General features: G+C 36.3%; 1 protein-coding gene across 1 annotated transcript in view; it reads right to left on the reverse strand.

Annotated features, from left to right (window-relative positions):
- MLIP (muscular LMNA interacting protein) overlaps positions 1–22,536 on the reverse strand; it is a 171,768-nt gene that overhangs the window by 127,601 nt on the left and 21,631 nt on the right. Inside the window, exons 4-5 of the mRNA XM_068559179.1 lie at positions 19,754–21,238; positions 9,773–9,844 (exon numbers count right to left, since the gene is read on the reverse strand). Of these exons, the coding sequence (XP_068415280.1) occupies positions 9,773–9,844; positions 19,754–21,238 (1,557 nt within the window). The remainder of the gene's footprint in view (positions 1–9,772; positions 9,845–19,753; positions 21,239–22,536) is intronic.

A 22,536-nucleotide genomic window follows, 5' to 3' on the forward strand; every position in this document is an offset into this window, starting at 1 on the left:
ATGTAGAATTATACATTTCTAATCTCTTAATTGGACTAACTTTTGGCTTTGATCTTCTTTGGCATACTCACATTCCATTTCAGTAGTTTCTGTTCCTATCTTTACTATTTATTTCCTTCTACATTCTTTGGCTTTATCCTATTTTCCCTCAAAGAATCCCTTTTGTTGCATTCTACAAGTTGTGATATGTTGTATGGTCACTGTCATTCAATTCTAAATACATTTTTAGATATTTCCATTAAGGTAGTTTTTCTTTCTATTTTTTTTAAAATATAAGGGATTTTTCCCCTCAATTTTTAAATTACCTACTTATTTAGTTATAACCATAGAACTTCTCAAAATAGCCATTTCTTAGGTAGTGTGAGATTTATGGTATAAGACATGATTAGTTTTTTGTAAATATTCCATTTATGTTAAAGAAAACATCTATTCTCTAATTGTAAATATTCCATTTAAAATTAGAGAATTGTAAATATCCCATTTATGCTAAAGAAAACATCTATTCGCTAATTGTTGGCTGCAGAGCTCTGTGTGTGTGTGTGTGTGTGTGTGTGTGTGTGTGTGTGTGTGTGTGTGTGTGTGTATGTATCTATCAGATCAAGATTTTTTCTTTTTTTTTTCAAATCATCTTAGTTTTACCACTTTCTTTTGTATGCTTATTCTATTAATAATTGAAAGTCATCAATTAATTGAAAGTCACCATAAAATCTCACAGAATTGTAGTGAGTCTGTTAATTTCTCCCTGTGATCTTAGCAATTTTTCTCAATGTAGTTTGAAACCATTTTATTAGCTACATTCATAATTAGAAGAAGTATACCTTCCTCATGAATTAAAGATTTGTCATTATAAGGTAACCCTCTATATCCCTAATAGTGCTTTGTGTCTTAATCTCTATTTTGCCCGATACAACCAAATGTTTTTATTAGCATATACCTAAGATGCAAAATGGAAATAGACTACATCTCTGAGTCACTGGCAGAGAGCCATGTTGAATGGCCAAGTTGAGCTATACCCCACTGTGATGTGGGGAGGAAATAAACATTTATTATGTTAAGCTATCACCCTTATTTCAATAACTCACAAAGGAAAATACTATCTGAAAAGCATTTTTTCAAAATCTATTTCTCTGCATTAAATAAAATATAAAACATTGGCTATGATAACCTAATAGAAACCCTTGAGACTGCCTCTTTCTTACCATAAAAAAATTCTCTTTTCCTCTCTTCCTCCATCCTCTATATTTTTGATTAATCATGAGTAATGGATAGCAAGGAACAGAAAATGTCATAAAGATAACTCCTTGCTGGTGTTCAGACAGCTTAATTTTTCCTTGACATGGTGTTCTAATCATCTCCTATTTACCCTGTTGGTGGGAGAAGGGAAGGGCTTCCCACTCTGTGGTGATGGGGATGGCCAAATACATGACACCTGACACTGGACAGATGCCATCAACAGCAGTTTAATAGTCAGAGGTGGTCATGGCCCAGGGGAAGAAACTGTGCATTCCATCAGGGCCACATAAGACCTGTGCTCGGGGAACAGTGAACAACAGGGGCTGTGGAAGGCAGGTTTTGTAGGATCAAGAGAGTGAGGTGTTCCTGCTTCCTTAGAAGGGTGTGGTCGGCTTGTTTGATTAAGTAGGCACTGCACCTGGTCGGTTTGATAGGGAGGGTTAGGGGACCTTATCTGGGGGAGCAGAGTGGGGAGGTGAGCTTGCAATTAGACCAGCTGAGGCCCTCCCAATTCTACCAGGTGCCAAGCAGGTAGTATTGGGCTTTAATTTTAGGCTTTACACTACACATGGCTTCTAACTATGACGATCATTATAAGAAGAAAAAAGTCAGAAATTAATGACCCAGAGGGAGGGGATATAGGTATACATATAGCTGATTCAGTTCATTGTAGAGCAGAAGCTAACACAACATTGTAAAGCAATTATACTCCAAAATAAATAAATAAATAAAAGCCATAGACTGGGAGAAAATACTTGCAAAGTAAAAAAGGAAAAAAAAAAGGAAAAGAAAAAATTTAATTAGTGACCAGGATTAACAACAAACTCCTTAGGAGAGAACCTTGGTCTAGCTCTTCCTCGCTCTCCAACAACACCTTCTACCCACTCCGCACTTGCATGCTGCTCTTTAACCACAATGGATCACTTGAGTTCTTTGAACTTGTGCTGACCTTCCAAGCATGAGTTATTAACTTTGCCTAGATTATCCCTCCTCCACCCTCAGCTCACTTAGAATTCGTATTCTTCCTAAAAATCCTAATCCAGCTCCTGTATAATGTTTTTTGGCGTTTGCACCAGGCAAAATCTGCCCCTCCCTCCTTGGGGCACCGCATCATTCCATACATGCCTTAAGCATATTGTATCATCATTACTCTTCAACTGTATCTCCTCTCTACTGTACCATTTGCCCTATAACAATTAGGAAACTATGGTATTTATCTTGGTGGTCTCAGGATACAGCACATGATATGTCTTCAGTAAAGATCTTTAGGATGACTTGAAAGGGCAGACTGACAAATAAATGGAGTTAAATGAATAAATGAATCATAGAAAGAATATGATCTTAATATGCCTCGGTAAAATGCTCTAGAGAAGGAGTTTAAACTCTGAATATTTTAAGTAACAATTTATTTTCCCATATTTCTTAAATTTGTTTACCATCAAAGATCTGAGTATGTGATCCATGTTAATACAATGAGCGAATATTTTTTCAGCCAAAATCAAATAAGGTTATTATCTTGGTTACTTCGTGGGAAATTACTATAGGCAAACACAACTTTTATTATGCTACTTAAAGTATTGAAACTTACTTAAAGAATGAAAAAGCCATCTACTCAGAATGCTTGGAAAATTAAGGAAGATAACTAGCATTCAGTCAGTAATGCTGAAACTTTGAAATGGAGACAATACTCGAACTGCATTAAAATTTGGAAGGGGGATTATTTTGAGTTTGAATAGCCTTTAAATTCACTAGAATTGATTTTTTTATTGACAAGGAGTTCTCTGTCAAATATATCATCTGGATCCACTCCTTCTAGCAGCCATAAAAAGTAGGTTTTTTCTCTGTAGTACAAAAATGTATTAAAAGAAAATATATTAAATCTCCATTAACGTGAAGCCTGACCATAGATTGTTTTTTGACAACTTAGCCAGCAGGATTGTATTGATGTTTCTTTAGATTTATTCATTTTGAGTGAAGTTCTTTCAGAATATTCTCCAATAAAAGATTTTATTAAAAAAACATATATTTTCTACCATACTGTCTGATAGCCAAGTGAGGCATAAATGGAACATGCTTTGAATCCTATTTTTAAAGATTCTTAACTAATGGTTAGAAATAGTCTCATTAAAAGTGGTTATATTTTGCTCAGCACAACCAACTTTGGGGCCCAGTTTTTGAAAAGAGACATAGTGGATCTCCTTTTAGAAGAAAATAGTTCCTGAGCTCAGCATGACATTATAATTAAGAGGCAAGAACTAGGAGCAAGCACTGTAAATCAAAGTCTTTATGAGAATATATGCCCACACACTGTAATAGGTGTTCCCCATCCAAAAAGAGCATCTCTCATGGAATTGCAAACACTGTTAAGTCAGATATATTGAATCAGCAGACTGATTAGAACCTGCTCTCTTTGGAAATAGGATTAAGTTCTAAAAATCTGAAAATAGAATGAATTAGTTGCACTCTAAGTAGAGTTAGAAAGTAAACTGCTTCCAAAGGAAGGATACTCTAAAAGGGCTTGTAAACTTTTTGTGATGCCTGGACTATCTAACTGGATTGGATTTCAAAAATTTCATGGGCGAGTACTGTATTTCAATAATGATAAAATTAACCTCCCCAAAATCAATTCAGGCAGAACCCAGAAACTGCTATACTTTGTTAATCTGACCAGCTATTTGGTAGAATAAATCCTGTGACTACAAGAGATTTGCTTGATTTTCAGTCATTAATACAAAACCATTTGTAGGATTGGAGATATTCTCAGCTAAATAAATCTCATTTTGATTCTCTAGTTGGAGATTCAGGTATGAATAGCATTCAGATCTGAAGAAAAGGGGGAAATGTATGCTGTAAGCCAAAGGGGCCTCCAATATATAAAATTACAGCTTCTTTAAAGGTCTAGGAATATTTATCAGCAGATTATTTTCATATGATTGGTTTAAAAATTTCAAGAATTGAGGAAATTTACTTGCTGTTTTTAATCCCAAGATCTCTGGAGGGTTGTCTGTTCCTCTCACACAGAAGGAAGGGAGTTTTGGCAAGTCATTACGGCCAGTTTCAAACCTGTTCCTGAAGGCTTAATGGCAAAGCCTCCAGACTTTTTCTTCGTTTAATCAAGTATATCAGAAGGGTGTTCCTGATTCCCTGCCAGCACCTCCTCTACTGTAATTCACCACCTCTCTTTTAATAACTCAAAAAATTGGGCTGCACAGACAGTTCTGGGTGTATTCTGATGATTTTGCAAATATGTTCCTATAAAAGGGTTTCATCTTCAAGAAATTCATGGAAAAGACTCTGACAAGTACAGGTTTCTGGTAACTGACTGTACTGCTGAACTGAATGAATAAGCATTTTCAGAACTCTAATGAAAAACTGATGAACTCATAAAAGTGCTAACAAAAGATCAAGATGAAAAAAAAAAATTAATTACATGGGACTGAGTGAACTGATGAGGATGAGTATAATTTTTGTGACTTTCTGTCTGAATTTAAAAAAAAAAATCCCACAAGGACTCAGAGGCAAAGAATATACAAATCAATTTTCACTGCAAAGTAAAGGAGCTGTTACAGTGGAGGATTACTGGACTGAATGTCAATATTATGACATAGTATGAGTGTGTTTCATGTTTGGTAATTGCAATCATTGTTGCTTTTGTTGTGGTCATCCATGTACAATACTTGGTGTCAGTCTATTTATCCCTTGTAAAAATAAAATACAGTGTGTGTGTGTGAAAAAAAAAAAAAAATTGGGCTGCTTTGTAAACCCTCACTAACTTAAGTCTTGTCAGAACTAAGCTATTTCCAATTCCCTTTAACTGAGGAACACCTCATTAAAAACAAACAAACAAACAAAAAAAAACAAAAAAAACCTTTTGCTGCTCTAATTTAATGAAGATTTAAATATCTTTTAGCAAGTAATAAAAAATTATCCAAAACATCACCTTTTGCTCAATATTTCACTTTAGCTAATTGATGTCACTGTTGCATGGTGAGCAGGGCAAAGCTAGGGGATAATCAGATCCCACTTAAGGTCCATTTCAGCAACTCACTAGCCCTGCAGCTTTGGGAAATTTAGTTGACATTTTGGAGCATCAAAATTTTCACAGAGTTGTGAGGATAGTAAAGCATTTAGCTCAGTGTCTGACATGCTAAAGTACTCAGTATGGCAGCCATTGTGATTGCATTCTTTAACCATTAAAAGGTACCAAGTCTAAAACCAACTTACTTTCCTTGTAGCAGAAGGCCTTTTATATCTTTTCCATGGAATTAGAATTGATGAAGCTTAATCTACCCTAAAGGAAGATGCTTATCATCATCCTAATTGCCATATACGAGGCCCCCTTATTTTTACGATCCTATGAGCAAAAAATTGCTTTAAAATCGTGTGGAATAAAATTGGAAATTTAAGAGACCTACCCAGGTGCAAACTAAATTAATTCATTCAATGACCGTTTAACAAAAACTACTAGATTTTCTCAAATACTTTATAGTAGGGAAAAAAAACCAACAACCAATATGCACACTTTAATATGGTTTAGCAAGCGCCTTAAAAGAAATAGTTGCATGGTAGACAACTGCCCAAGAAGAACCAATTAGTATAGATTTGGGTCCTGGGCACTTTTCCATTGTTAAAGAAATTGGGAACACATTTGCTTCTTGAACTAACCTAAATTAAGAGATGTCTCTCTAGTCTAGACCATATGCTAAGTCAGTAACCAGATTTTGTTAAATTTTTGAGACACGCAAAGATCCTAAAATAGTCTCACCCAAAGACATATGTTTAATCAGATTGGAGTTTACCAACTCATGTTTTAAAAAATTAAACTGGCAACTTAGAATAAAATGATTTGACAATTGACAAGATATCTCAAATCTTTACCTTTCTATTTTTGTAGCACAGTTTTTACTACTGTCTTCAAAACGGTTGTTCTTTATCCTCCTTCCACCAGGAAAAATAAAATAATTTTTCTCCTGTAACTTTCATTTAAATAATTAATCTTATAATTTATAGGTGCTATTTATAAAATTGAGCTACTCTAAAATTCTTTCAAACACATTACGCTTATGAATTAAATGCATAGTAATATCATTTGTTGGGAAACAGTACCTAACCATAGCCTTGATTTTATCCTGAGAAATAATTGTGAGGAAGGGAACAGATAAACTACTTACAAGGAAAAAGTGTATTCTTTCATGGAAAAAAATTAATCACTGTGAGACAATATATATTCGCATTACTTGATTTCAAGGAAATATCCCTTCATCTTTCCTTTCCTTAATACAATTGCTCAATAAAAATAATAATCCATTTATTTAGAATATTAATATGTGCCCTTCAGTTTAATTTTAACTTTTTACCTATTGCTATCGGACTCAGATGATTAAGAAGAAAAATTAGTCAATGAGAGAGAGAGATCGTCAACATTCTCTGAAAAGGACAGCAGTACCCACATTGAGACTAAAAAATAATGTCCATATCAAAATTATTTCCTCTACAGAGCCCAGTATATTGTTGAACATATTGTAATAAGGACAGTCACAAATGCACGTTCATCTCATTATTTTGTTCCTGCTTTATAATCACTTGTATTACATCCTCATCTCAATCTTAGAGAAGATGATTATTGGCAGGAGATTAAGTCAAAGACCCCAATGCCAACACATTAAAATATGATGCCTGTAAAGCCTTAGTTAAGGCTTTAGTTTAAAATGTTTCCCTCCTAAACGTTCATAGGGGAAAAAATGATAGAAAACCGAATAAGCGATAAATTTAAGTTTGACGCGGACAATAAATTACAGAATTGAAGTATCAGAAACCTCTTGTCCCCTGCCAACAAAATGTACTCTTTTGAAAATTATGGGCTTCATCAAGGGGTGATTAAAACTGAAACCAATCCAAGGATTCAATGAAAGCTTAATGTCTGATTGGAAGGGATGCCTGTATTTCAATTTGGAGAAAATTTTGCTTTTAAAAATAGTATTATTTTTTAAAGTGATTCTGGTTCCTCATTAATTATCCTATATGCTATAAAACAGAATGTGGTGTAAAAAATCTGGTTGGGGGAGAGAATTAATTGCCCATCCATCTTAAGACGAAATAAATGTGCTTTTTCTATCTTCAAGTTGTTCCACAGCACGGACCCTAACAGAATATTGTAATGACACTGCGCCATCACCGTACCCCTTAATTGTGCTGTTCTGTAAGATATTAAAGGGATCTCAGAAAACCTTCTGTGATTTAAAATATTCCAAAATGTTAATCCTCTCCCAAACAGATGAGTCTCTGATGATTAGAGTTTTAATTTACTCACTCAATTCAGAAATAAGTCCCTTTGATTTTAATGGCATAGGATGAGTTCTATTGTATAAACAGATGGGCAAAAAGATCGAAATTACCAGATTTATTTTTAAAAAACAACAATCATGATAGAAACAGCACAATATCATTCAAGAAATATTACTGAAAATAGAAATAAACTCTCATAAAATCTTGGGATAATACTTTTGTTATTTAAAAATTCTTACAAAGTAAAATCTCTCATTGAGGAATACATAACATGGGAAAGCCAGCAAAAAAAAAAAAAAAAAAAAAAAAAAAATGTGGAATTATAAAAGGCTCTAAAGAAAAACAAACATCATGTTATATCCTGTGACCTTTGAAGAATTCAAATATTTATTGTCCCAAAACAACATCTTAGCCAAGAGACCATTATCCACACTAGATAATTGTATTAGATATTTTAAATTAGATATCATGATATTTAAACTTAGATATTTTAAACTAGATATCATGATATTTACATGTTGTGGTACTAAAAATAAAAATAATAACTTTACTGAACAGTATGTTTTATTCAAAATTAAAAACACAAAACCTCTCCCATATGAACTTGCATTAGGTTCAATGCAAAGCGATACCACCATAGACACTTATGAAACGGGTTTGTGATGCAATTTGAAATTAAGCTAATCATTCCTCATTTTTAATGACTGACTAATGGATTATAATCTCTAAAATCCATTGAATTGGAAGAGAAGAGAGCTGGCCAGCATGAGGGAAGGACACTGTGGCACAACAGCCCCTATTCTCTCTGCCTGGCTACTGGGTGGGAGAGTTTCTCCCATTTCTGTGAAGGCAGGCACTTGTGACCAGATTTCAGATGGAAATGTCCATCTGAAATGGGGAGAAGGTCTATGGTGAGGGAACACTTCTACTATGACTCCACATAATATTTAACTCTAGAAAATAGGATAAGGGGCATCTGGTGAAGGTGTCACTTCCTGAAGCCTCTTGAAACCTCGTGAAATTGGTGTTTTATGCCCATCTCGTCTTTCAATGAACCATAGAAGGTCAAAATTCAGAAGAGAAGCTAGAGAAAAAGTTACAGATGGCTCCCTCACCCCCCACCCCCCCAGTTCAAGGCATTCAGATATATAGAGCATAGACTCTGGGCCACAGGCGGATAATTGGGAATTTATTATCAGAGATACATGATATAAGAGATACTGCCAACCAACGTTCACCTATATACCACTTAGCATCTCCTACTAACAATTCCTACTTTTTTAGACAAGAGAATATATAACAGTTTTATTCTCCAGATCATGCTAAAATAATAAGAATGTAGTAGGCTCATAAGCCAGTGGTCAAAATACCACCTGGTTGCAAACATTAACATTTTGACAAATTATAACATTATTTGAAACACTATAATTGCACAGAAAAAAATGGGCTTCATGCAAAGATAAATTGCCAAAATAAATATCATAAAAATAACATAAGAAATGTGTCATGTCATAGACTTGGTAATTGGATTCACTTCAATTCTGATATGATCCTCCACTGGGGCTTCATTTGAGCCTTTGTAATGGACTTATGAAACAAGGGGCTTTAATTTAGTTTACCTACTGAGGCAGAATCCTGTAATTTTATAGTTAGCGACTCAATAGCAAGTCAAAAATGCTCTGGAGCCATGTGAAAGTAGCTGGGTCATTGGAAGGGATCTCAACCTCTCCCTCCCATTCATGGAGGTCAGATCAATGGTTGAGGAAAATGGATAAAGATGTTCAGACCGTGATGGGATTTAAGAGGCTAAGTTGGATGTTTGGCTAAAATATTTCCACCCTGTGGAAGCCACTATTAATCATCAAATTTCAAAGGTGGCCAGTTGCCCACACGTAACCCCATTTTACCTCTACTCTATTGATCAAGGTGAATAGAGGTAGAAGCTCTTAAATATTAATAACCATTTAAAATTCCAAAGGACAGGGATGTACCCAAATCTGAATCAAGTTTCTCAGAGCTGCTTAGTAGCTTGGATAACTCCAGGCTCCTACCAAGACTGTACCAATAAATCAATGATGTCTCCGATTCTATCCACCAAGATGCTTTCACCACGTCATCCTAAACTGAGAGCAGCATTTTATTTTAGTAAAGGCAGAATTTGAAAACAGAATTTTTTTTTAAACATAACAAAAATGACATAAGCAATTTTAGAAAACATCACCAAAATTCACTCTGCTTTTGAGCCAACACTGACCTTCTGTTCCAAAAGCAATGTGTTTGTTGGGATTGCTGCAAAAGCCTTGTAGCTGGACTTGGTCTTGTATTGCTAGAATGGGGGTAACCAGAAAGCAAGAGTGGAGTTGAAAAGGGGAAAGAACGTGACATAAATTTAGACTAGTTCTACAAAGTTAAACCTCATGTTATCAAGTGAAGAAAACAGTGATTATGCTTCAACACTTGTTTTTGACAGAAAAAAATTAGTTTATCATGTTAATATTTTATTAGAATGACAAGCAAAGAAATATCACAGTAAAATAGCAGCCTAGGGATTATAGGCAAGTATATGCTATATCATTTCAGAACTTAAAAACATTCATTTTTACAAAGTTATATATAAATTTCTCATTAGCAGCATGCCCTGAGAGGAATACTACTGTATAAATATTTGGGGTATTTTTGCTTTATTCTCAAAGGAAAGCAATTCTTTTTTATAGTGCCATAATTAACAAATATTATGCCAATAAGTTTAATTGAACTCAATACATTCTCTTGCATCATTCATAAAAACAATGATCAGAACACATAAAATTTAGCAGTAATTTTTAGAAAGTAGTGTATTTTGAATAGAAGTGATATCAGCAATTTAACTCCATAATGGAAAAACTAGAAGGCCATGCTCTTGATCTTAATTTCATTTTTTTAAACCTCACCACCCTCTCCTGTACTTTCTAATACAGTGATGTTAATGAATCAAATGAGAAAACATTCTGAGTTTTAAGTAAAACTCAGAGTAATCTAGTTCAGTTTTGGGAAGTATTTGGGGGAGAGGGTTGAGCATGAGAAAGTTGTAGAAACCAGTATCATATACATAACCAAAGGCCCAGTTTTGATATTGTTCTGGGTCCCAAGCTGCTTAACTAAACTCAAGGTTCCTCTCACTTCAAAAGCTCTCAGGCAGCTTCCCCATTCGCCCAGAGCCAGTGGTAAACTGGCACACAGCTCCAGGCTGTCTTTGTCCCCTGGAAAGAAGACCAAAGGATCTACAGAAGAAGACAGTGTAATCAAGTAAAATAAAACCTTGAATTTTATAGATGGCATTGGTGTAACCCTTATTCAACTGGTGTGAGGAAGGTAAGAGGCTGGCACATTCATATTCCTTAAGAAGAAGTTCAAGTAGAAAAAAATCAAAATGCCAGACCTGGAAGAAGAAAGCCTCTGGTCCCTTCAAGACTTGAGCTTACCTACTGAAGCAGAATCCTGTAATTTTATAATTAGTGACTAAAGTCATTAATTATAAGTCTCTCTATTGATCCAGCACTGCTATGGTCTCCAGAAAATAATGTATTTGGATAAGCACTAAAGTAAAATGCCATCTCAGCATGTGGAATTAGAGCTGACATCTATGACTAGGCGAATGACATGCATTGCCTCATTTAATTTTGCAGAATCCCTATAACTAAAGAGTCATTAGGAAAAGGAGATGTGGTGAGCTCAGGTGACTCATCTAAGACCACAGCCCATAAAAAACAAACAGATTTGGAATCCAGGCCCATCTGGATCCAATATCCATGCTTCTCTATAAGATACTTTTTCCCAAGGAATATCTAAACAGACAAATAATGCAGAATAAAATATGTTATTAATACTCCACAATGGTTTGTGGATATTTAACTGTAGCAATAGTTGCAACAATAATAATAGATAACAATCACTACAAGCCAGGTACCCTTCTGAAAACTTAATGTGTATTATCTCATTTAGTTTTCACAACAAACCTATTATGTAGATATTACATTATGTTTACTTTATATATGGAAACTAAAGCAGACAGATGTTAAGAAACTTATCCAAGGTCACTAGCTACTAAATCATAGCTGGGATTTGGACAAGGGTGCTCCAGCTCAACAACTGTGATATACCTGCCATATGCCCTTGCCTCTCCTTTCAGGATGCATAATCATTTATAATGTTTGTTCTCCTATCCGCAGCTGTCCTAAAGAATATAGTTGGTGAAGCCTCTACAGAGCAATATCTTGTTATTATAAATGTAATGCCATATAATCTTAGAATTAGAAGTGATATTGAAGGCAATCTGTTTCAACCCCCTCATCCAAGGCATCAATCTCTCTGATCCTCTGTTCAGCCACACTATGAACAATTGCCTGCCTCCCAAGGCAGCACATTTAGGTCTAACTGTTAGAATTGGTACAAAATTCCCCTTTATATTGAGCCAAAATATGTTTCCTGCTAACTTACTCCTATAGGACCTTGGTCCTCTTTTTCCCTGCTTGGACTAAGAGCTCTCTTCTGCGTGATAGTTATACTGCTGTTTCCATCTACCCCTTCCTTACCGATCCTCAGCGGAAGAATTTCACTATCCCTTTCCTCTGTCAATATTCCTTTAAATTTTTTTAATTTAATTTTTATTTTATATTAGAGTATAGTTGATTTACAATGTGTAAAAAAATGATACAAATGAATGTATTTATAAAACAGACTCACAGACTTCAAAAAAAAATTTATGGGGACTTCCCTGGTGGTGCAGTGGTTAAGAATCCACCTGCCAGTGCAAGGGACACGGGTTTGAGCCCTGGTCCGGGAGGATCCCACATTCCGCGGAGCAACTAAACCTGTGTGCCACAGCTACTGAGCCTGCACTTTAGAGCCGACGAGCCACAACTACTGAGCCCACATGCCACAGCTACTGAAGCCCACGCGCCTAGAGCCCATGCAACACAACAAAAGAAACCACTGCAATGAGAAGCCTGCACGCTGCAACAAAGAGTAGCCCCCACTGACCACAACTAGAGAAAGCCCACGCTCAGCAATAAAGACCCTACATAGCCAAAAAATAAGAAAAATTTAAAAATAAAATAAAAGAACATTTGCATTTCTTCTAAAAAAAAATTTATGGTTACCAAAGTGGAAACATGGGGAGAGGGATAAATTAGGAATTCGGGATTAACACACTATTATATATACATTTTTAAAAGGTGTGTTTACCTAGATGTATTTTTAACACAAAGTAGAATATCACCATCACTGACATGATATTGACAATAAACTCAATTAATACAGTGAAGATGATAATCATTGGAATTGCCTCCTTGGTTTTTGTGGTGTGTTTAGAAAACACAGAATGAAGTTGAGGTTATTTTATATTGTTGGATCACATTGAGTACACTATCACCTAAAATTCCTAATCCTTTCATCTTTTTCTTAACATTTGTTGAAATTAAACTCCATCCTGTAGTTATGCTTTTTTCCCTCTAGATCCAAAAATAGCACTTTAGGTATTATCTCTATCCAATTTCTCTGATTAGATTTGTCAGTCATTGTAAACTGCAAAGATAATACTTTTATATTATTTCATGAACGATTTTTTAGGCGTATCATCTTTATCTTCATTCAAGTCACATACAAGGATAGGGAGCTCTTGCCTACTGGGTTCTGCCAACCTGGTGGGCATCAATCCACCTTGTAAATTTATTTGGATACGGTAGTTCAAATAATGGATTCCCTCAACAAAATATTATTGAGTATCCACTTTGTGACATGCATTGCTCTAAGTATTGGTGATTCAGCAGTAAACAAACACACAAAGCCTTTACTCTCTAGAGCTTACATCTTAATGAACTGAACCAAACAATAAACAAACAAATAAATAAGAAAGCAAAAGAAAAGCCATAGAGAGATAATAATATGCATAAAATTAAAATAAGGTGATGAGATAGACAGTGATCTCGAGGATGCTTTGGATTAAGCATTCAGAATTCACAGAAATATATCACTACTTCTCAAATATCTCTCCTTGTTCAACATATCATGAAAGACATCACAAAAGCTAGAAGCTGGAAAGCATTCAATAAAATGTCTATTGCTTGAAGAAAATGTCTGACTTCCAGTTATAACTGTTTTGGTAAACATTCACAACCTAAGAATTTGCCATAATTTTCAGAATTTACCTTCCATTTTTTGTGTTAAAAAACAGCTTGCTTCTTTTTTTCTGGTAAATCTCCTCTTTCCCATCATTTACAATACTTTTGCAATAGAATTAGAAATTTCAGCTGTTTTTTGAGATATGATTTATCTAGACCAGGAGACATGAACTTATTTAAAGCAACTAGATGTCCTTTCTAGTTCTTCATCTATCTTGGGCTTTATGCATCTCTAAGACACATGTAGCCTTTCCTTTTCAGTCCAAACATCATTCTTGTTGCCATAAGAGATACTTTTTGTGTTCAGTATATTTCTTTTAGGTTCTCTTAACAATATCCAAATTTGGAGCATATTTCTTTTCTAGTATGTCAAGGCTTCCAGGTATGAAAGCAAATTCATTGGTTTCCCTTCCTCGGTTTAAAATTACAGATCACTCTAGTCACTGTAATTATAACTTAAATAATAAGAATAGGCTGTAATATTACAGGCTGGAATCACCATTAGCTAATCATACAAGGTAGAACCGACCAGCCTGACTTTGAATCCAGCAAAAAATTCAGTGATAACTACTATATCTCTCAAATTTGCCATCTATGGTTTTAGTCATCTTTCCATAAATATCTGTTAAATATTCACTAGATGACAGGTACAGGGCAAAGTTTAGGTTTAAAAAAGGAAATTGCATTTTGTATGTAAGTTTATCAGAGCTAATTCTATTTATAGGCAATGCTAGATATTGTAACATAAATCCTGGGTGTGAAGGTGGGGATAGCAAGAACACACCCTTCCCCTTCAGAAAATACTTCCCACCGCTCTCCTCACCACCACTCCCATCACTGACACATAAAATTCACCACAGGCTCTAGTAATAAAGACCTATGAGATCTCAAAACAAACTGTACTATTTGCCTTGAGAATCAGGGATTCGAACTCATGGTTACACTTTAAGTACAGGTAAATGCCAGGACCTCAAATTACATAAACAACAAGACCCTGAGGAAGGGCCTAACTATACTCTCTCAAGAAGCATCACCTCCTTGGATGTCACCTTTTCAAAGAAACCTATCTCTGCCACCCAACATAAATTGGTGACAACCACCTCTTAGCCTGCTATACTTTTCTCTATACCACTTACGATCTTCTAACATACAAGAAAATTTACTTATTGGGGAGGGGGAGGGTTGTGGACTGTTTCTCTTTCACCATAGAATATAAATGTTCTTTTAGCAGGCATTTTTTGCAATTTTATTTGTTTCAACATCGTCACAACTTTGAAACGTATACATAATAAACACTCAATACATATTTATTGTACAAATGAGTGATTTGTTTTGAACTCAGATTGACCAGTTTTGCTCATGGAGGTGCATTTCCTTCTGTTCATTTCCCAGATTATGTAAGGATCAGCAGAAATGGAGAAAGTCGGGCTTCCCTGGTGGCGCAGTGGTTGAGAATCTGCCTGCCAATGCAGGGGACACGGATTCGAGCCCTGGTCTGGGAAGATCCCACATGCCGCGGAGCAACTGGGCCTGTGAGCCACAACTACTGAGCCTGCGCATCTGGAGCCTGTGCTCCACAACAAGAGAGGTCGCAATAGTGAGAGGCCCGCACACCGCAATGAAGAGTGGCCTCCGCTTGCCACAACTAGAGAAAGCCCTCGCACAGAAACGAAGACCCAACACAGCCATAAATAAAATAAATAAATAAAATTAAAAAAAAAAAAAGAAATGGAGAAAGTCACATAGAAGCTTGTAACCACCAAGTTTTCAGTGTGATATACTTGGAAATGATATGATGCCTTAAAAGAATGAGAGTTTATAAATAAAACATCAGCTATAAAAGTTCATGAAATATCTAAAAGCTCCCAACTGATTCCCTAACCAATCCATGTGTCCAGCTAGCTTTCAGGCCAGGGCAGTGACACCACTGGAGCCCGCACAGAGCTTCAGACCATCATCATTGAGGGGCAAAATGTATGAGGTTTTGATGTAATGGCCATCCCAAATTTCCATGTGGAACACCATGATAACTCGCTAGGAGAAAAATGTAAATTATAATGAAGGCAAAAGGTATTGGGAACCCAAATTCAACTCCATAGATTAATTTTCTGATATTCAGGCTTTCCCAAGGGGAAAAAGTGTCTCAGACAGTATACACATTGATCAAAGAGACATGGGAGCAACATTCAGGGAGACACTCATCCTGTCTAGGACCATGATTATAATGTGAAATAATATTTTTCAACCATATCTGAAATTAAAATATAGCTGTTATACTAATAAAAGCAGATTCCGAACTTTAAGATTCTATCTATGAAAAAGAAACATCAAACATATCTTATACCTGAATTTAGCCCAGCCTAAGCTAGCTGTTCCATTTCATTTTCATATCAAAGGACAGTAAGGCCAGACTTGGAACTAATATCTTTCAAGCATTGATGTTTTAATTTGATGGCTATCTGTATTCTAGGACCTCTTTCCTTTCAGGATCTGGTACTGAGTGAAGTTGATCTAAATCTGAAACTCTTTGACTTCAAAGAGGGTTCTGTGCTCAGATTAGCACCACAGTGGAACGAGCCAGACAAGAAACAGTCCATAAAAGCATATAAATTCTTTGATATCCCAAAGCGTTTGTCTATTTCATCCTATCAATCTATAAAATAATCTTAGCAATTTAAACAAAACGAGTCAAACATCAAAAGAAACTGCAATAAGATTTATCTCTTCCAGTATCCATTTTAGTGAACTTTTTACACTCAAGTTACAATTCTTGCAAATAATAGTTTTACTTATATATATATATATATATATATATATATATACATACTGATTTTTTACCTACAGAGATAACAGCAAGAAGCAAGGAGGAAATAAATATGACAAATATTTATATGATATATATATGATAAATATGACAAATAAATATGTCTCAAGAGAAACTAATTTTGCAAAAGTTATCATAAATTTTACCCATTATAAGAAACATTTTTTATGTTCAAAGGAACAGATAAAAATGGATTAATTATAATCATTCTCCATATTTTCATACATGTTCATCAAATTTAAGAAGCATTTCTACAAGTTTGAACTTTATTAACTTGGAAATAAGGAAAATAAGCAGAAAAAATAAAGCTAACACTGAAAATTCTTCAATACTGGGGGCAGTAAATGAGCTGGGGAGTAACAGGTCTTCAAAAAACTTGATTTTAGGGCAAAAAAGGACTTCATCAGAAGCCGCTCTGGGCTCACCCTTTTCCAACTCTCCAAAAGTGGGACAAAACATGAACAGAACAGAGTGAACCACAAACAGAAACCCTCTAAGAAGCCTGTGGAGTAAAACTACTTTTCATAAAGGTAAAGAATAAGTGTAAGGCAGTATGGTTTAAGAGATAATTGCCAATAAATTCAGGAAAAAGTAATGTTTAGCTCACCAGGGGTTTTTTTTCAATACATTACAAATGAATTCCATAATCACACATATGTATTGAAAAGATAATCACCAGGTCATTTCACCTCAAATAAATCATATTTTCAAACTTAGAGAGAAAGTTAGATTTCCTCCATCCCATTTGCTTTGAAGTTTAAAATACAAGGACTTAATAATCTTGAAAAATACATTTTAAAATGATCCAAATATTATGTAAATTGGTAATTCTAATCATCATTTCATTCCTTCATGAGAATTAATAAATAAGGCTAAAATGATAATTAATATGAGTTATTGCTTTGTAGCAATAAATCTCAGTAATAAAGAACATGGCTTCAGGAATCAGTAGATTTCAATTAATATAAATGTCAGCTCTGCCAGTATAAGAAATGTAACCTGGGCAAGTTATTCACTGAACTACAGTTTCTTGGTATACAGAATGAAGAAAATAATATTACCAATCTCATATGGTCATGACAAAATTAACTAACATGGTCCCTTTTAATTAAATTTTAACTACTTTGTGTAACTACTAGGATAGTCCTTGACTCACAGAAAGTATTTGATATCTGTTACTGTAATTATCATTACTATCATCACTATTCGATGATAAGGCCAATCTTCTTACGTGTCCACATATACTCCTCTGGGATCATCATCTGTATATTTGGTGGAGTTGTTTACCATTTCTGAAATGCCACCTGCTTTCCTCTTCATTAAGCTAAATCCTAAACATTTCCAACAGGCCTGACATTTATGATAACTTCCCTTACTAACCATATCCCATAATAATATTTCTCTTATACTGAATTCAGTGAACTTTTATACATAATCTGTATTATGTTATATTAATATTGCCTTATCCTTGTTTTCTAGCTTTACTGTAGATTTAATAACTCTCTATAGCTTCTCCACGTTATATATATGTTGTTTTGCTGAATAAAATATATTTTTAAGACAAAGACTATTTTCCTTAAAAATAAAACACATCCACAAAAAAGCTAGTATAGTGGTGGGCATACAGTAGATGTCTAAAGCATGCTTTGTAAGTTGAATTGTATTGTAACATATTAACAGCATCATGTGGGCTGTTTCATCTTTTCCATGGTAAGTTCATCATCCCAACAGTGACAGAGTTGAACACAATCTCCATGGAACCAACTTGGACACTCCAAAATGGTGTTAATTCAATGCGCTGAACTGAAAATCCAAACCCCCTCCTAATACAGACACTTTCAGAATTTTATTTCATTTATAGAATACTGACTGAATCCTAAGTGTCTAAACTCTGTATCTTAAATCGCATGAGAACAGTTGGGAAGCCGGTACACTCTAGGGCAGAGTTGCCTTCCTTCCTCCAGGAAAAATGAACAATGAATGCTATGGGTAACTCCTTCAAATGTTTCCCTTCTCATATTAAAATAAATGCTGATTTCCCATCCTTCCTCAATGGGTCACTTCAGAGCATTTAAAAGTCAATAAGAGAAAAAGAAATACAGTATGCTAACACATATATATGGAATCTAAGGGAAAAAAAAAAAAAAAGGTCATGAAGAACCTAGTGGCAAGACCGGAATAAAGACACAGACCTACTAGAGAATGGACTTGAGGATATGGGGAGGGGGAAGGGTAAGCTGTGACAAAGTGAGAGAGTGGCATGGACATATATACACTACCAAACGTGAAACAGATAGCTAGTGGGAAGCAGCTGCATAGCACAGGGAGATCAGCTCAGTGCTTTGTGATCACCTAGAGGGGTGGGAGGGAAGGAGATGCAAGAGGGAAGAGATATGGGAACATATGTATATGTATAACTGGTTCACTTTGTTATAAAGCAGAAACTAACACACCATTGTAAAGCAATTATACTCCAATAAAGATGTTAAAATAAAAAAAAAGTCAATACTTCTCCTCTCTTAACTCTACTTCCCTCTACCCAGCCTGTCCATCCTTTCCGTATTTTATAATCATTAAGTATTCAGTGTTCATAATAAATCAAATAATTTTCACATACAAAGGAAATTTCTATTCTCTTTTGCCCAACATGTATATAGCTAAGTCCATATTGATTTAGCTTGAGGTGTATGGAGAGCAATAAAGAAATCATCATGGTAGAAGGGGAAGAAAATTACTACTAATAAATGAATGCCAGCAAAGGAAATAGAAAGTTTTCAAATTGGCTGGGCAATCATATGGGGCTTGATATATGATAATATTCCATTTTACAGTAATCCTGTCTACTATTTTATCAGTACAGGATATTTTGATGGATAATAGGGTCCATGTTATTAAAGAATCAGAAATGTATCATGTTCCCAAATTCCATCTAACTGCTCTAAATTCCATCTTTGGGATCAATAATATAACTCATATTATGCCTGGAAAAATTGCCCTTGGAGCCACAGATATAAAAGGTTACCATAAGAGGATTTGCAAAATCAAAGAGGTTTTCAGAAACATGCACAATTTTAGACAGTTTATAATTCATCTACACATTCAAATATACCAAATCCTAGATCCCCTTGCACTATCTCCTTGTAGGAACAGAAAGAATATCATAATTGCTGATTTTTCCTCTGAAAAAAAATGATTCCGTATTTCAAAAGAAACATGCACCATGCAACGTGCAAAAAAAAAAAAAAAAAAATACCTTGTGTTTCTTATTTTCAGGGCCTGTTGACATGGACAATGCACAAGGTGAAATCAGCTCGTTGGTTCTTGTTAGAGAGATGGGAGGTGATGGGGATGAAACAGATGACCTGTGGTCAGATATGGAGCTTTCGGATTTCCCAATTCTTGAAGGCAGGGTAAGATTTGGATGCAGCGCTGAGGGACTGAGGTGGCGCACCTCCGTGGGCGGATTAGCACGAGGGAGAACGGAGCACCCCAGTTGGGGAAGAGAGGCAGAGCCAGCGCTGGAGACAGGGTGTGGGGGAGGAGCTAAAGGTGTCTGCCCCTGGCCAGAGAGAGGTGCTGATGCTCTCTTGGATCTGTTTATCAGGTTTGAAAGAGTTGGGGAAGGATGGTAGCATTTCTCTGGAGAGGGGAGCCTGGCTCTTGGGTTAGTGGGAGGAGACACCGAAGATGATGCCAAGGAGGCTAACGCAGAAGGATGTGGGGAAATATCCCTGGGCTTTCCTGGGCCCCTGAGGTCAGCATCCTGTCTGCCCTTGGAAAACAGAGGAGAAAAGCTTTGAGGGACAGGAGGCAGACCCGTAGAACTGGAGGTACTGGTTTGCAGCTGGGAAATCATTGGGCTGCTCTTCAAAGAAGTGGGGGATGGCATTTTCTCTACATTCAAAGAAGCAAGGCTGCTACTGCCCTGTTTGGGGGGAGAAAGGGAGGATGCCAGAGGAAGGGGAGCAGCTTTAGTGGAAGAAGGGAAGGGAAAGGATTGCTGGCTGAGATCAGAAACCTGGTTTTCCCTTTGCTCTGGAGACCCCGCTCGCAGGGAGCAACTCGAGAGGGATTTTTTAGGCGTAGGAGAGGTTTGTTTAACTTTTTGATCGAGTGTGAGCCTGGAAGAAGCCAGGGAGTTGAGAGAGAAGGTGGGACAGGAAGCCAGGGAAAGGGGTCTTTGGTGAGAAGGGTTGGACTTGAGGATGGCAGTGAGGAGGGAAAGCCGGGAGGGCACTGGGGATTTCACCCCTGACTTTGAGACGTTCCCGCTGGATGACGCTTGGCTACAGACAGTGGAAGAAGAGCCGTGGAAAGGGGAGGGGAAGGGTTTGGGACTCGGAGAGAGTGAGTGCGTGACGATGCGGACTGGGATGTAGGAGGCTGAATTCGACTTCAGAGAAGCACCGGAGGACAGTGAAGGAGAAGAGGTTCTCGGACTTTCTCTGGGACTAAGGACAGGCGAGGTGACAGTCTTCTTGAGGACTTCAGACGTCAGGCCAGGTTTTTGCTGGACTGCACTTGGACTGGATGCGTGAGAACCTGATAATTGAGCGGGATGGGGGAACTGTAACGTCGAGGACGTGCCCTTCGGTGCAAAAAAGGGTGCAGAGTGAGCGGAAGTTTGAAAGTACGTGGCTGTTTCTTCCACCAGGGCCCCACTGACATCCAGCCTCCTCGCGTGGAACTCCTCCAGGACAGAGGCTCCGGCTAGGTCGACTGGGACAGGTGGTGTTTTCTGATTAGTTGGAGAAACAAAGGAGAAAGCAGGTGGTTTACAGGCAAGCTGCTCAGAGGCAGTGGGAGAAGTTAACTAGAGGAAAGAGAAATAGACAGGGTCATAGGACATCATTTGTGAAACTGTCAAAACATTCTTGTCACTTGCGCGTTTATGCAAACAGTCCTATTAGTTTACACAAAAAGAGGCCCTTAAACCTCTGAGAAAATGGCAGAAATTCTGTTTGGCTAATGAGGCATTCCTTTGAATTTGAAATAAAATATAAAAAAACGGTGAACTCTTAGATACTATATCTCATTTATTCTCCAGAATGAACATCAATATAAAATTGTATTTGCATGTCTCCCTTTGGAAAATAATTCATTGACAAAAATCTAAAGGAGTTATCTCCTTTTGGAATTGCGTGATTTGAAAAGATTTAAATCACCCTCAGTATAAATTTCAAAATGCACTTTGGAAAAGGAAATAGGTTTTCTTCCATTACAAGAATATAAACCATAATATAATAATAATGACTACAATCCTTAAAAACTTTACCACACTTCGAGTGTTAAAAATTCTAAAAACGTGGACTACTCCTACATATTGTAAACCTGAAAATGATGCCCAGAATTCAAAACATGCAGCGCTCAACATCAACATAACTGTGATAAATTGAGAGAGTGAAAGCCAAGGCCGAAAGAGAGAGGGAGTTTTAGCTTATGAAAAATATTTTCCCTAATTACTTGCCAGAATGAACAGTTAACAAATGATGTGAGTTATGCTGGAAGGAATGAATAGATACTCTTTCATATGGAAAGAAGCCAGAGTACTTTATCTTTTTTTTTTTTAATTGGAGTATAATTGCTTTACAATGTTGTGTTAGTTTCTGCTGTAAAATGAAGTGAATCAGCTATATGTATACCTATATCCCCTCCTTCTTGGACCTCCTTCCCACCCCTGCCCCCATCCCACCCATCTAGGTCGTCACAGAGCACCGATCTGAGCTCCCTGTGCTATAGAGCAGTTTCCCACTAGCTATCTATTTTACACATGGTAGTGTATTTATGTCAAACCTATTCTACCAATTCGTCCCACCCTCCCCTTCCCCCACGGTGTCCACATGTCTGTTCTCTATGTCTACGTCTCTATAGGTGCCCTGCAAATAGGTTCATCTAATCTGCCTGGAACAATGCAAGCCACCAATCCCACATCAAATAAAAAGAAAATAAAGAAATAATGTATCACTTTCAAGAGAAGCTAGGGAGAGCCTGTAAAATAACTGAGTAGCTCTATTCTTGCGCTATTTTTAAAATTAT

Source organism: Eschrichtius robustus, chromosome 12 (assembly GCF_028021215.1).
Source record: "Eschrichtius robustus isolate mEscRob2 chromosome 12, mEscRob2.pri, whole genome shotgun sequence".
Lineage (NCBI taxonomy): Eukaryota > Metazoa > Chordata > Mammalia > Artiodactyla > Eschrichtiidae > Eschrichtius > Eschrichtius robustus.